Source organism: Solanum stenotomum, chromosome 3 (assembly GCF_019186545.1).
Source record: "Solanum stenotomum isolate F172 chromosome 3, ASM1918654v1, whole genome shotgun sequence".
Taxonomy (NCBI): domain Eukaryota; kingdom Viridiplantae; phylum Streptophyta; class Magnoliopsida; order Solanales; family Solanaceae; genus Solanum; species Solanum stenotomum.
In genome coordinates, this window is record NC_064284.1 from 62,077,901 (window position 1) to 62,092,507 (window position 14,607).

A 14,607-nucleotide genomic window follows, 5' to 3' on the forward strand; every position below is an offset into this window, starting at 1 on the left:
AAGAAAAAAAAACCCACACATTGATAGTTCAGGTATATGACACTCCTAAAGTTGAGATACTTTAGTTGCGTTTTGACACTTTAATTGAGTGTGCAAAGTGTATTGTGGACAAGTAAAAATAAACAAAAAGAATATTAAATTAGGAAAGAAGCTTTCTTTTTTAAACAAATTGAAAGAGAAAATAAAACTAATAAATAACGGAGTATTCTCTCCTCTCCGATTTATTTCTCTTAATTTTCTTTTTAGTACGTTTAAAAGCAAAGTCTATTTTTTTTTATAACTCTTTAATTTTAATTTTTAATATTTTTTAAGCCACCATAATGGATTGGTGGGGATCAGGTAGGGCTAGTTTCAAAGATATATAATAAAGTAATTACTTCATAATAAATATAGTTATAATTTATTTATATTAAAAAATAGTTAAAAGTCACAAAGAGTATACACTAACTATACAATATAACTTGTCAAAATATACGGACTATACAATATAACTTACTTATACATGAGCTATATACTGACTATACATTATGATACACTCAAAAGGCTGAAGATAGCTTAATTATACATGAAGTATATACTGATTATTCAACTTCGATCAACTCAAAATCACCTATAAACAATCTCAAAATTTAGATATAAAATAATCTCGATATTTCAAGTCTTTTGATATACAATTCACTCAAAATGATTCACATTTTCGGTACGTCCAATTTAAAAAAGAAAAAACAAAAAAAAACAAAGAATAATGACGAAGCAGAAGAAGATAATTCGCTCAAAATCACCTCTAAACAATTCTAAGATTTAGATATGAAATCCTCTTAATATTTCAAGTCTTTAATTTTGATATATAATTTATTCGAAATGATTCTCATTTTCAATACAACATATTTAAAAAAAGAAGAAGAAATCTTATTATATTTCTCATTGAACACTATATATACTCATGAACAAGGTATCATATTACATATTAAAGCTTCTTTTTTCTATAAGAAGTCCTTATTAGAACTTGTCAACATGGCTAAAATTTTGAGTTTATTCTTTATGATCATATCTCTTCTTGCTTTTGCACCAATATTATGTTTATCAAGCAAAACCAATTATAATTATAGTTACTTGTATCCACAATTTTACGATGGGTCATGCCCGAAAGCAAAAGAAATTGTCAAGTCTGTTGTTGCTAAGGCCATAGCCAAAGAAGCCCGAATGGCTGCCTCTTTGCTACGACTCCATTTTCATGATTGCTTTGTTAAGGTACATTTTTCCTCATGTGTGTCACTTAGGAAGTGTCCATAGTAAAAATATTTATTATATGTTCTTGATTCATCAATATACTTTCCACGATAGCATTTGAGTAGATATTATTACTTTTACTTGAATCAATAATATATAGTACTTTGTTTATGATTGAAAATGTTTTTTCAAATAATAAGTCATTTTCCAATATTTGATTATCAGAAATATGTCTCAAGAACAATTTCAATAAAAGTGAGGAAAATGACTTCCCTCACTTTTGGGGAAGGTAAATTTGCTTTTCTAATTTTTTTTAACTTCAAATTATTGTATTAACCGACATTTGGACAATATTTTTAATAATTAATACTCCAAAGTTCCATCAAACACTATTAAATTTGTTGATATTGTTATCAATCTTTAATACCTTTTACAAGAAAAAGTTCTCCATTAATCTCTAATTAAACATCGAAAAACTACTCTCTAGAAAATAAGAGGGTGTATAAATAAGCTTATAATTAGATAGTCAAATCAAATTATATGTACTTTTTGACTTATAATATTTCCGATTTATAACTTTTTAAGTACTTCTGATTCGATCAAACTTTTCGATTTATGTAGGGTTGTGATGCATCAGTGCTTCTGGACAGTAGTGGAACCTTAATAAGTGAAAAATTATCAAACACCAATATGAATTCAGCACGTGGATTTGAAGTAATTGATGAAATTAAATCTGCACTTGAAAAGGAATGCCCTCAAACTGTCTCTTGTGCTGATATATTGACACTTGCTGCAAGGGATTCTACTGTTTTAGTAAGTACAACTACTTTAAGCCTAACAAAAAGTAGTTGGGACAGAGCTAGAGTATCAATTAAGAATTTTGATTAGATTTTATACTTATATATGAGAACAAAAAATCTATTAAATATGTATAAATAACGTATAATTGTGAATTCGGTAATTAAGATGAGTTATGAATTTGTGTAGAGTTTGAGAAATCATAAACTTAATTAGGGGTCGTTTGGTTGGTGAGATTATGAAATGTGATATTATTTTATTATGCATTTGGTATGAGTATTAATTAGTTTTAGAATTCGTTTTGTACAAAAATGATGGGATTAGCTATTTATATAGAAGATGAAATAGCTAATCTCATAAAATATTTTTATTTATCCCATTTCGATAATCAAATGATTCCTAAAATTCTGATTCCGCCTTTATTATAGGTACAAAAAAAGTTACATTATTTTATGCTATTAGTATATAAAACTTAAACTCAATTATTATTTATGCAGGCTGGTGGACCAAGTTGGGAGGTCCCATTGGGAAGAAGAGATGCAAGAGATGCTAGTATAAGTGGCTCCAACAATTGCAATAACATTCCTGCTCAAAACAACACATTTAGTGCCATTCTCACTAAATTCAAGCTAAAAGGACTTGATCTTGTTGATTTTGTTACTTTATCTGGTAAAAGTTACTCCTCATATTTTTCTTAACCACCCTTAATCACTTATTTTTCCCCCAACTTTTTTTAAAATTATTATTATCAGTATATATAAAATAAATTTATTTTAATTTTTATCCAGACTATAAAATAGGAATTAGTTATGACACTATTAGACACGAAGGTTTTTTCCTCTGTGAATCAGTGAGAAATTTTTGTTGTAGAACACGATTTTCCTACTCATATCCGACCAAACCAGCTTACTAGAAAAATGCACAATGAAAAATATATTCTCATCGAAATAGGGAGAAACTTCTTAATTTTTTAATATTATTATTTTTTTTTCTTTTCTCACAGATCCAATCAAAATATCTATGAGAACTTACATTGAACATTTTTTAGTGAAAAATAGTGATTTTTTAGTAGCGTGAATTCCTCGCTAGCTAGTCCATCGTTAATTTCCTCATAGCTAACAGAAATCCATCACTAAGTAGGATTAGCAACAAATTTTTACTGTTTAGATTCAAAATTTGTCTGTCACTAAATCTTGTTTTACTATAGTTAATACTAGAAGAAATTGTTGTGCAGGGAGCCACACAATTGGAAAAGCAAGATGTACTAGTTTCAAGCAGAGACTCTACAATCAATCAGGCAAAAATTTACCAGATTATACATTAGATAAAAAATATGCTGCCCAATTAAGCACTAAGTGTCCAAAATTTGGTGGTGACCAAAATTTATTTTTCTTGGATTATGTTTCACCAACAAAATTTGATAACAATTACTACAAGAACTTGTTGGCTTCAAAGGGTTTATTGAATTCAGACCAAATTCTTGTAACAAAGAATGAAACATCATTAGAATTGGTGAAATTGTATGCTAAAAATAATGAGATTTTCTTCAAGCAGTTCGCGAAATCCATGGTGAAATTGGGAAATATTTCACCTTTAATGGGACATAAGGGAGAGATCAGGAAGAATTGTAGAAAAATGAACTAAGAGAGTTCAATTATTGTGTCTTTATTTGATGTAATTTTTATGTTTTTATTTTTTCATTTTTCAATGTTTTTTTTTTTAAAAATAATTGTCAATTTGTAATCATCCTATGTACCAATGTTCATCTTGGTGTGCTAAATGTTAATAATTGTTTCATATGAAGCACTTACCATCTTTCAATATGGTATTTTATGTCCATAATTTAATTGTTATAGGTTTTAAAATGTGTATTTAACATTTTTTAATAGATTTAGTGATAATAATAAATATATGTATTTATAACAATACTCTATATTAATTGACCATATATTTTATAAAACGGTGTCAAAATATAAAAAATTTGGACACACGTAAAAAATAAAGACAATGTCAACATATAACGTATGGAAAACTTAAATTTTAACTTAGCTAAACAATATAAATTTTCCGTTATTTATAGTAAAAAAGAAGTTATTGCGAGACTTTTCTCAAAAATGTTGCGTGACTTAATTATATATCAACTCAATTAGTAAGATATGGAGTCGTAAAGGTTATCTAGAATGCATTAAAAATGAGTTAATAAAATGTGAAAATTAGACATAGATGAATAAAGACGGATCAAATTAATTATTTATTTTATTACTTATAAAGCACAAGTTCTACTTTACTAAGCAAGGTATTGTGGAAATTAATTTTTATAATTCTTACTACAAAAGGTACAAATCCAATCTAAATGAACAACAATTACGTTCAAATTGGCGTGGCATAATTGAAATTTTGAAATTCAAACTTCTAAATTTTAATCGTGAATTCGGACATATAAGCTTAAAGTTTTTTTTTTCTGAAATAAAATTTATATATTTAAAAACACTACTTAAAAAGTAATAGCTATAAATCACGATAATTAATATTTTTTATATAAATAAATTATTTAAAAAATAAATTAAATTGACTCTTGAACTTTCAGTTGTGTCACGTAATACTCTAAGCTACGAAGAACAAACGGGCACCTCAACCTTTGAACACTATATATACTCATTCATTGTATCTCAATTTTATTATAAAAATCCAATCTTCTTATATGTTAAAGATAATTTTTTTTTTTTTTTATAACAAGTCCTTGATTAATTATTAGAACTTTAGTCATCATGGCTAAAATAATATGGACTTTATTTCTTGTTGCTTTTGTATGTTTGTCTAGCAAGACCAAATATTATGTTTATGGTTGCTTGGACCCACAATTTTATGATTTGTCTTGCCCTAAAGCAAAAGAAATTGTCAAGTTTGTTGTTTCTAAGGCAGTAGCCAAAGAAGCAAGAATGGCTGCCTCTTTGTTGAGGCTTCATTTTCATGATTGTTTTGTCAAGGTACGTAAATTGTCTGGTATATTTTGTAATGTATAAAAAAGTGACTTTTCTAGTGACAGTTAGAAAATAATTTTCACAAATATCAGTTTACATTGATTGATTCTTTTCCAGGGGCAAACCTAGTGGGGATAGATAGGGGTGCACGTGTACATGTTAACTTCGGAAAAAAATCATGTATATATATGTATATCTATATTGAGAAACTGACAAAAACTAAATATAATAAACGGTACACCCATTGAAAGCATAAGATGACACTTGGTACTGTTGGTATTGGCTAGTGCATCCGCCCTTGTTATCTTGGTTTGAGCCTAATCAGAATCACATTTTATTATTTTTATTATAAGTTTTGAATTTAAAGGTTAAAATTACTAGATTAGAAATTCGAACCTATAATCATTCAGTAGATTACTTATTAAATATTTTCCATGATATTTCATTATATACTATGATCATGCAGGGTTGTGATGCATCTTTGCTTTTGGACAGCAGTAGAACAATAATAAGTGAAAAATTATCAAACGCCAATAGGAATTCGGCACGTGGATTTGAAGTAATTGATGAGATTAAATGTGCACTTGAAAAGGAATGCCCTCAAATTGTCTCTTGTGCTGATATATTAGCACTTGCTGCAAGAGATTCTACTGTTTTAGTAAGTACTAACAACTTTATGCCAAGCAAATATAATAAGTTTGACTAAATAATAGCTTACTACAGATTTGAACGAATTCAATAATTTTTATTTAAATCTTGTACAATCAATATATTAAATCTTTTGTTAAATAATATATAGAAATATAATTATGAATTCAGTAATCAAGATAAGTTGTGGAATCGTGGCAAGAGAATTCATAAACATAAAATTGACTCATCCTCGAAATCCAAAACGAAAAGAGCGATAGAATGAAATCACATTATTTTAATGACATATCTAATCAAATAAACTATGTCTCTATTATTAACATAAAAACAAAAGGGTATCTATAATTATCTTAATCTGACTATATAATTATTTTTATACTATTAATGTATAAAACTTAAATTCGATTATTATTTGTACAGGCTGGTGGACCAAGTTGGGAGGTTCCATTGGGACGAAGAGACTCAAGAGAGGCTAGTTTAAGTGGTTCCAACAATGATATTCCTGCTCCCAATAATACATTTGATACTATTTTCACTAAATTCAATTCAAAAGGACTTGATCTTGTCGATCTGGTTGCTTTATCAGGTAAATTTTTATCGTAACTATTCATTTATATGACACACATTATATTTTTAGTCTATCACAAAAATAAATACATTTTAATATATTTACATATAAAATATATTTGATTGTTTAGAAGAATCTCAAAAAATATTATACCTTAAATTTTATATTCGATTAAATAAAATCAAATAAAAAGAGACGAAGGGAATACTACTTTTTCTTTAACCACCCTTCAATCCCTTGTTTGTCATCATCCCTCACTTCTTTAATTTCTATGCACTAGACAAATAAATTTACACTATTAATTTATCGGAAAGATAACACTATATAACGATCCATATTAATCAAGATTAGTAACTTAAAAGAAATAAGAAAGTAACTAATTACAACAGACTAAAATAGATGCAACTTGTTTACACTGTATTTTATCCTATTACGACACATCACTTGTATTACTTATTTAACCTAAATAGACGTCTACCCAACTGAGTAAATTAAAATTAGTCCTCAGATGTATAATATATACATATAATTCATGTGTAATACGTATATCATGTATATTGAATATATTATCTATGTATACTAGCTTAAAAAAAGTAAACAGTAAGTCTGACTAGCAATTCATATAAAAGTCCCTAAAATAAACTAGTTATAAATTTTATTTACACTGTCGGTGCGTATTCTTTGCAGGGGCCCACACAATTGGAGATTCTAGATGTATCAGCTTCAAACAAAGACTCTATGGTCAATCAGGAAATTACTATTTTCCAGATTACTCCTTAGATAGATTTTATGGTGCACAATTGAGCACTATGTGCCCAAGATTTGGTGGTGACCAAAATTTATTTTTCTTGGATTATGTGTCACCAACAAAATTTGATAACAATTACTTCAAGAACTTGTTGGTTTTAAGGGGTTTGTTGAACTCAGATCAAGTTCTTGTGACACAAAATATGGCATCATTACAATTGGTGACATTGTATGCTCAAAATAATGAGATTTTCTTCCAGCAGTTCGCGAAATCTATGGTGAAAATGGGAAATATTTCACCTTTAACGGGATTGAGGGGAGAGATTAGGAAGAACTGCAGAATAAAAAACAATTAAAAACTATAGACTTTTTTTTAACAAATTTTTTTTTTATATCACTAGAGTCTAGACAACGTCTAGTGGCCTTTTATTAATAATTAAAATAATAATCTCCACTTTATTAATTTGAGTGAGGTAATAAACCTCTACTAATTAACAAGAAATATTAATTATTGTGTATCCATTATATGTAAAATTTTTGTAATCATCATCATATATCGAGTTCATCTTGGGTTGCTTAGTGTACTACATGTTTATGATGATTTCATGCTTCTATATGTGATGAAAAGAAGTATAAATATTTTCATATTGTGTTAAGACATATGAAGCAGCAAGACATCAATTTCTCAATGAGATTAAAAAAAATTATGATTGTATGGTCATAAATTCTCTATTTTAAGTGCTTTATAAAAGATCGCGGCGATCATAATACCTTTTTGTGGACCAAAGCATTCTTATTTATGATCTAATTTTGCTAGGTATAAATTTAGAGAACGTTTACCATGCTCAGCCTAAATTTTGTAGAATTAAGTTATGCAGCATAAAATGTATATATTTCTATGATCTAATTTCGCTAGGCATAAATTTAGAGAACCTTTGCCTTTTTGGGCATAAGTTTTATAAGAATCAAGTTATATTTTTTTACCATTTTACGACATAATCTGTGGATTCTGAAACTGATAAGACAAAAAGACCAATATGTAAGAAATTGATTTTTGAAGAAGAGAAAACAAGTCAAATTACTACAATATTTCATACTTCATACTTAAACAAGAACTTGATAATTAATCCTAAAGCTCATTACAAGACTTAAAATTTAAATTACTTCTTGCTCATCTACAAAGATAAATTCTATCACCACATACGTACGTATATTAGTGTATGTACATACACACGATACATGTATGAATACGTCTATACATAGAAATAATGCATATTAGGCTGATGCACTATCCATGTGTTTGGCGATAGCATTCTGCAATTCATCTGTTTTAGCTCCAACAACCTTATATCGACCATGTTACCTTCCTTGATGAACATGAAAGTTGGCATTGCTTCCACAGCCCAATCATTGACTAAAAAGGACATGAAACATTAAAACTTGTAATCAATTATCTGGAATTCGAAATTATAATTCCTGAAATTTCAACTCAAATTATGTTACATTTTACCTTCAATTCATCGATATCCGCCTTAGGGAAGGTTACATTGGGTAGTTTCTTGGCTAAGTCCGCCAAGAATGGAGAAATAAAGTGACATGGACCACGCCAAGCAACAGTGAAGTCCACGACTATTTGCGATAATATTAATTTATCATGATTAAATAGTAAAATTGTATGCCTTACAATAAGTCAATAACAATTAATAATGTTAACAGAACTCAAGAAGCAAAAGAGGAAAGGTCCAAATTATAGTTAGAACACTGTTAGTCAGTTAGGAAAAGTTAGTTAAAAGTTAGTTACATTCGAGAAACAATTAGAGGGATGAGTATGTGTATAAATACAAGACTAGAATCTCAATGTAAAGTAATTTTTCTGGAGAAATAATATACCACTTTGTTTCAATTCATCTTCTTCTTCTTTAAAGTCATCTTCTATAAACCTTCATGGTATCAGAGCATCGATCAAAGTCTGAGTAGATCAGGTGTGTGAGTTACAGATCTTGGATTTCTGAAGATCAGAGTCTCAAGTTGATTAAGCTTCCACAATTACAACGTGAAGATGGTTGATATGTCTCAAGAAATTAACAATGGTGGCAATGTTACTAATTTCAGTAATGGTGGAAATCCTGGGAACAATAATCCCACACCAGCTACGTCAATGAGTCAAGGAATAGATTACAATCATTCACTGTTCTTAAGCCCAGCTGACATTAGTGGAGTTAATCTCATTTCATTTCAACTTCTTGGAATCGAAAACTATGTTGTTTGGAGCAGATTGATTAGATTGGCTCTTCTTGGAAGGAACAAGATTGGGTTGGTGGATGGTTCATGTACAAAAGATGGTGTGTCTCCTAAACTAAGGAATGGCTTCTCACTTCTGTTTCAAAAAGTCTGTTAGGAGGGGCACAGCTCAAAGTGCTTGGAATGATTTGAAGGAAAGATTTGATCGAATAGATGGATCAAGAACCTTCAGTCTGCATAAGGAAATTGCAACAATGCAGCACGGTACAGATTCAGTGTGTAACGACACTAAAACTGAACTAGTGAAACTAGAGCCTCACAGGTGAGTTTGGAGTTGAGAACTTGATGAACTGATGAGAAATGACCGTGACGTCCGGAAACTAGTCATTTGAACTAGTGAGTTGTAAGGGTCAACTTTAAATGGTCATATCTTTTAGCTCAAAATGAATTAGGTGGACCTTTACCTATCCAATTAAAGGTCTTTGAGTCCTCTTTCTTTCCAACGCCACCAAGTTTGCCCAATTCCGACCATGGAGTAAAAAGTTATGCCCGAAATATTGAAGCATTGTCAGGCTGAAGAAAAGGGCGAACTAAGACGGGAAGGGGCAGAATTTTTAAGTTAAGACTTTATGGGTCCTTAGTCCTTTTCCAAAATTGACCCCATGTTATTTTATTTTTTTCCTAGCAACTATAAGACCTTTTTATGACTTAATTCCTTTCATTTAAGTCACTCCTCTTAGAATTAAAAAGAAACCCATCTCCTTTCATATATTTCTTTCAAGTTCAAGGAAGAAGAAGGGTGAAGAACTAGGGTTTCAATTGGAGGCCTCTTTCACCAATTTTCGTGGGCTTTCTCAATATTAAGGTATGGGGACTCTTTATCTTTGATCCCTTTTCAATCAAAGAGCTAATTCAAAGTATTTTCAAAGTTCTTCAAAAATCCTAAAGTCCTAATTTCGATTCTAGCATGGGTTCTTGCATAAAAAGGGTTTTAAATGATGATTTACATTGTTATTAATGATTATTAATGGTGTTTAGAAAGATATCCCCATGAACCCATGTTTTCTCAAATTCTCTAAATTTCACCATAAAGTGGGTGTATTAATTTTGAGTAGATGATTATAAAAATTGTAACGACCCTAAAAATGAACTAGTGAAATTAGAGCCTCACATGTGAGTTTGGAGTTGAGAACTTGATGAAATGATGAGAAATGGCTTTTGAAGTTTAGTTTAAAGAGATTTGAGGTCAAACGTCAAGGAATGACCGTGACGTCCGGAAACTATTCATTTGAACTAGTGCGTTGTAAGGGACAACTTTAAATGGTCATATCTTTTAGCTCAAAATGAATTAGGTGGACCTTTACCTATCCAATTAAAGGTCTCTGAGTCCTCTTTCCAACGCCACTGATTTTGCCCAATTCCGACCTTGGAGTAAAAAGTTATGCCCGAAATAGTGAAGCACTGTCAAAACGCACGAGCTTAGACGGGTTTAGGGAAAACTTTTAAGTTTAACTTTGTGGGCCCTTAATTCTTTTCCTAAGTTGAGTTCCTATTATTCTTTGCCTTTCCTAGCAATTATAAAGCCCCATTTTTTTACCAAAATTCTTCCATTTAAATCACTCCAATTAGGAAGAAAAAAAGAAACCCTCCCTCTTTCAAAAAGGTTCTCTCTAGAACCCCATGGAAGCTCAAGGTGAAAGATGGAGCTAGGGTGGATGGTGGCTACTGATTTCTTCTCCAGTTTCGTTTGGTTCTTGAAGATTAAGGTATGGGGACTCTTCATCTTTGATTCCTTCTTCAATCAAAGAGTCAATCCAAAAGATTTCAAAAGTTGTTCAAAAACTCAAAATCCTAATTTCGATTCTAGCATGGGTTCTTGCATTAAATGATTTTTAATGATGATTTATGTTATTATTGATGTTTATTGATGGTTTTAAGAAAGAAAATTTCCATGAACCCATGTCTTTGCAAGTTTCCTAAAGTTGGCTTATGAAGTGGGGTTATTGTTTATGATTGAATGATGATAGAATTATGCTTAAATGGAGTTGAATAGTTGATTTCTATTATTATCTATGCTTATCTATTGTGAATTATTGGAGAGTTGAGGAATGGTGATTGTGGCTTTGGAAAAGGGTAAGTTGGCCTAACTTCATTGTTAATGTAGAATTGATATAGAATTGTGATAGATTGATGTGTGATCCACTTATGGTGGAGGTGTCTACTTATGGAATGTATTATGATTATGGCCTTGAAGACATTATATGAGGAATTGAAGTGTTGACATAATATCATCTATGTGAATGTGATGCAAAGGATTGTGATGAGGTGTTTAGGTAATATTCTAATTGGAATTATGTATAACTTTAAATTGAGATGAGGGATATATATATAGGTGTATATGTATGCATTTTGGGCTGCACACAAATTTTTGGGCAGCACCTTTGAAGGACAGCTGCCCAAGGGATAAACATCACTTGTTTGACTATATATTTTCACTCCTCCTTTAGTAATTTCGTTTTCCTTAAGCCACAGAACCTTAGAAACTTATCTAAATAGATAGCTCTTCAAAATCATAAGAGAAAACTTGGTTCTTTTGGCTGGAATTCAAGACACACACTTCTTTTGGGTAAGTGACAAAATCTGTTTCTGAGTTGGGTAGTGTTTGGTATGTTATGCATATCTCTCGATCTATAACTTAGTTTGAAGTGAACAAATATGATTTAGAAAGCTAACTCGTATATCTACAACTCTTACGTTTATGTAAAACGCTAATTTAATTGTTATGGATACGAAATATGGGACGCAACATAGGGCAAGTTCTGCCCAGATTTCGGAAATTGAAATCCTGCATGTTCAGCTGTAGTGTTTTGAATATATCTTTTTGTACAAAATGTATTTTGTGGTGATTCTTGTTTGTTTGCAACCTTAAGAGATGTAGTTACATCTTTCATGAAGGTTATAAAGTCTAATTTTACCGTTTTCCTGTTCAAATCTAACTTGCGACTTGGGGTACCAGGCTGGACAGATTCACTGTTTTGGGAGCATAGTTGTATTTGTACATGCTAGAGTTACTTGCGATGATAATCCTGTTTTACGTCGACATTACTGAGCTAATAAAAGTTAAATAAGTTATTTAATTATATTTTTAAGGTTATATATACTCGTGTACAAGCTGAGAACATTGATACGTTGGTCGGGCTACGGTTTGAATTCTTGATGTTTTGTCGAACTGTTTCTATACTAAAGCCCGAGGTTTATGTATAAACTTGTACTTATACTCTTGTTATTTTCTTGTATATTTGAAGGGTTATCTTGATACCTTGGTTACTTTTGTCTCTTGGCATTGTCATGTTGGTATCCTTTAAGGCATTAAAGATGCTTGTGTAACTCGCCCACTTGTACGGATTGTTTGATCACCTAGCACTCTTGTTGGGACATTGTCCTTCTTGTGGTTGTGACTTTGTCACGCTTGGCATGCCTCTTGATTCGGATCACTTGCCATCTTGACTTTGGATTTGTAGTCTGTCTTATGAATGGAAGTTGTCCATTTTAAGTACAAACTAGAAAGCCATTTTTAATATGGTTCTTGGTTCTCTTGATTATTGGGCTTTGACCCTTCTTGATACAGGGCGTTGACCCTTCTTGATACTTGTTTGTGCTTGGTGTGACGACATGATGTATCTATTGGGCGAGTCTTGTTATTGAATCTCTTGGAAATTGGTGCTATGTACATTCTTGACACTTGGATCTTTAAGTGTAGAACTTGATGCCCTTAATGTGAACTCTAGTTACTTGATAGGTTCTACACCGTGTAGGTAGTAGTATGGGATGCTATCTACACACGACACGAGTAGCCTTTGAAGGTGCTAAAGTGAGTTCTCTAAGTCTATATGACTAAAGTGTGAAGTCCCTTAAATGCATGAATGTGTCCTAAATGACTTTAAAGAAGAATGTTGACTTATTGTCTAAATGATTTGTTGAATGAATAGCTTATGTTAATGAAGTGAGTTACTTGGTATGTTACCTTGAAGCATGACGGTTCTTGTCTATAGTAGCCTTAAAGAACACTTAGGTGTGTATGAAGAGATTGTATGGGCGTCCATTTCATGTCTCACTCAGGTGTGTCTTAGGGTAACTTTAGATAAGGGTCCTTGGATGATGAAATGAGTTACGTGGTGAAAATGTTGAGTATGTCTATAATGTTGTTAATGTCTTATATGTTGGTTATGTTCTATAATATGTCTACTATGTCAATGTTCATAAAGTTTTACTAAAATGGCATAAGGCATGACTTTCAACCAAATGTCCTTTTTAGCATGTTTTTGCATGGTTTCCATACTTAGTACTTAATTGTGCTAACCCCTTTCTTTCCCCTTTTGGACTAAAGTGTAGGGATTTGGAGATGATGACATGTTATGGCAATTTGATAAATTTCTAAGTGTTGAAGATGAAGACTTGGTGAATCCTCATATATTCGAGGACAATACCCAATATGTTCTTTTATGTCTTTTTAGTATTGTTTAAATTGTGTATTGGATTAGTCCCGAATTTTGTACTCTAAAGTATTAGATGGTTTTGAGACATTATGTATAAAGTCTAGAAAGTCTTCCGCTTGCTATTTTTTTTTATGAAATATTTTCTTGGTAAAGAAAGTTTTTAATTCCTTATGATTTTAGTGTCTATGCGATGCATGAATGCTAAGAGGCTTGTATTAGACCTCTTCGAGGTCGAGTACGCCGGTTACGACTAGGGGGTGCTCCTGGGTCGTGACAAAAGTTGTGTTTAGTATGGTATGGGCTGTTCATATATGGTATTATATATGTGAATTGTTAAGAATCTTTATTGAATTGAAGGATGTGGAATGTTGGCCTTGAATGGGCAAAAATTGTGAATTTGTCTTCATGTTGATTATGGGCTTATGCTTAGCTTAAATGGTATAGTTGAATACCATGATTACCTATGCTTTCTATTGTGAATTGTTTGATCATGAGAATGGTGAAGGTGGCTTGGAAAGGATGGTAAGTTGACCTACTTTATGAATAATGTTGAATTAGTAGGGAATTGAGTAATGTTGGTTATGGCTTTGGAGAATGGTAAGATGGCTTAATCTCTTAGTATTGATATAATTGTTATTGATTGGTTTGATCCACCTTTGGTGGAGGTGGTTATTTGTTGTATTATTGTGAATTGAGGCCATGAAGGGCATTATATAAATGTTATTATATTGTTGTATTATTATATACATATGAGGCTATATGTAAAGTCCTATATGAAGCTATATGTGAAGGTATGATGTGAATGAGTTTTATGTGAAGCTATATATGAAGGTATGATGTGAATGAGTTTTATGTGAAGCTATATGTGAAGGTATGATGAGAATGAGCTTTATGTGAA

General features: G+C 31.0%; 2 protein-coding genes across 2 annotated transcripts; both read left to right on the forward strand.

The window, feature by feature from the left end:
- The first annotated feature begins 974 nt into the window (after positions 1 to 974).
- Positions 975 to 3,801, forward strand: LOC125859855 (peroxidase 72-like). The gene is made up of 4 exons (XM_049539697.1): positions 975 to 1,251; positions 1,852 to 2,043; positions 2,526 to 2,697; positions 3,263 to 3,801. Exons 1-4 carry the CDS (start codon positions 1,015 to 1,017, stop codon positions 3,670 to 3,672), a joined length of 1,011 nt encoding a protein of 336 aa, XP_049395654.1. The 5' UTR covers positions 975 to 1,014; the 3' UTR covers positions 3,673 to 3,801.
- Positions 3,802 to 4,796: 995 nt separating this feature from the next.
- Positions 4,797 to 7,328, forward strand: LOC125859978 (peroxidase 72-like). Its single transcript, XM_049539837.1, has 4 exons — positions 4,797 to 5,015; positions 5,476 to 5,667; positions 6,078 to 6,243; positions 6,913 to 7,328. The coding sequence occupies exons 1-4, from the start codon at positions 4,797 to 4,799 to the stop codon at positions 7,326 to 7,328; spliced, it is 993 nt and encodes a 330-aa protein (XP_049395794.1).
- The last annotated feature ends 7,279 nt before the right edge of the window (positions 7,329 to 14,607 follow it).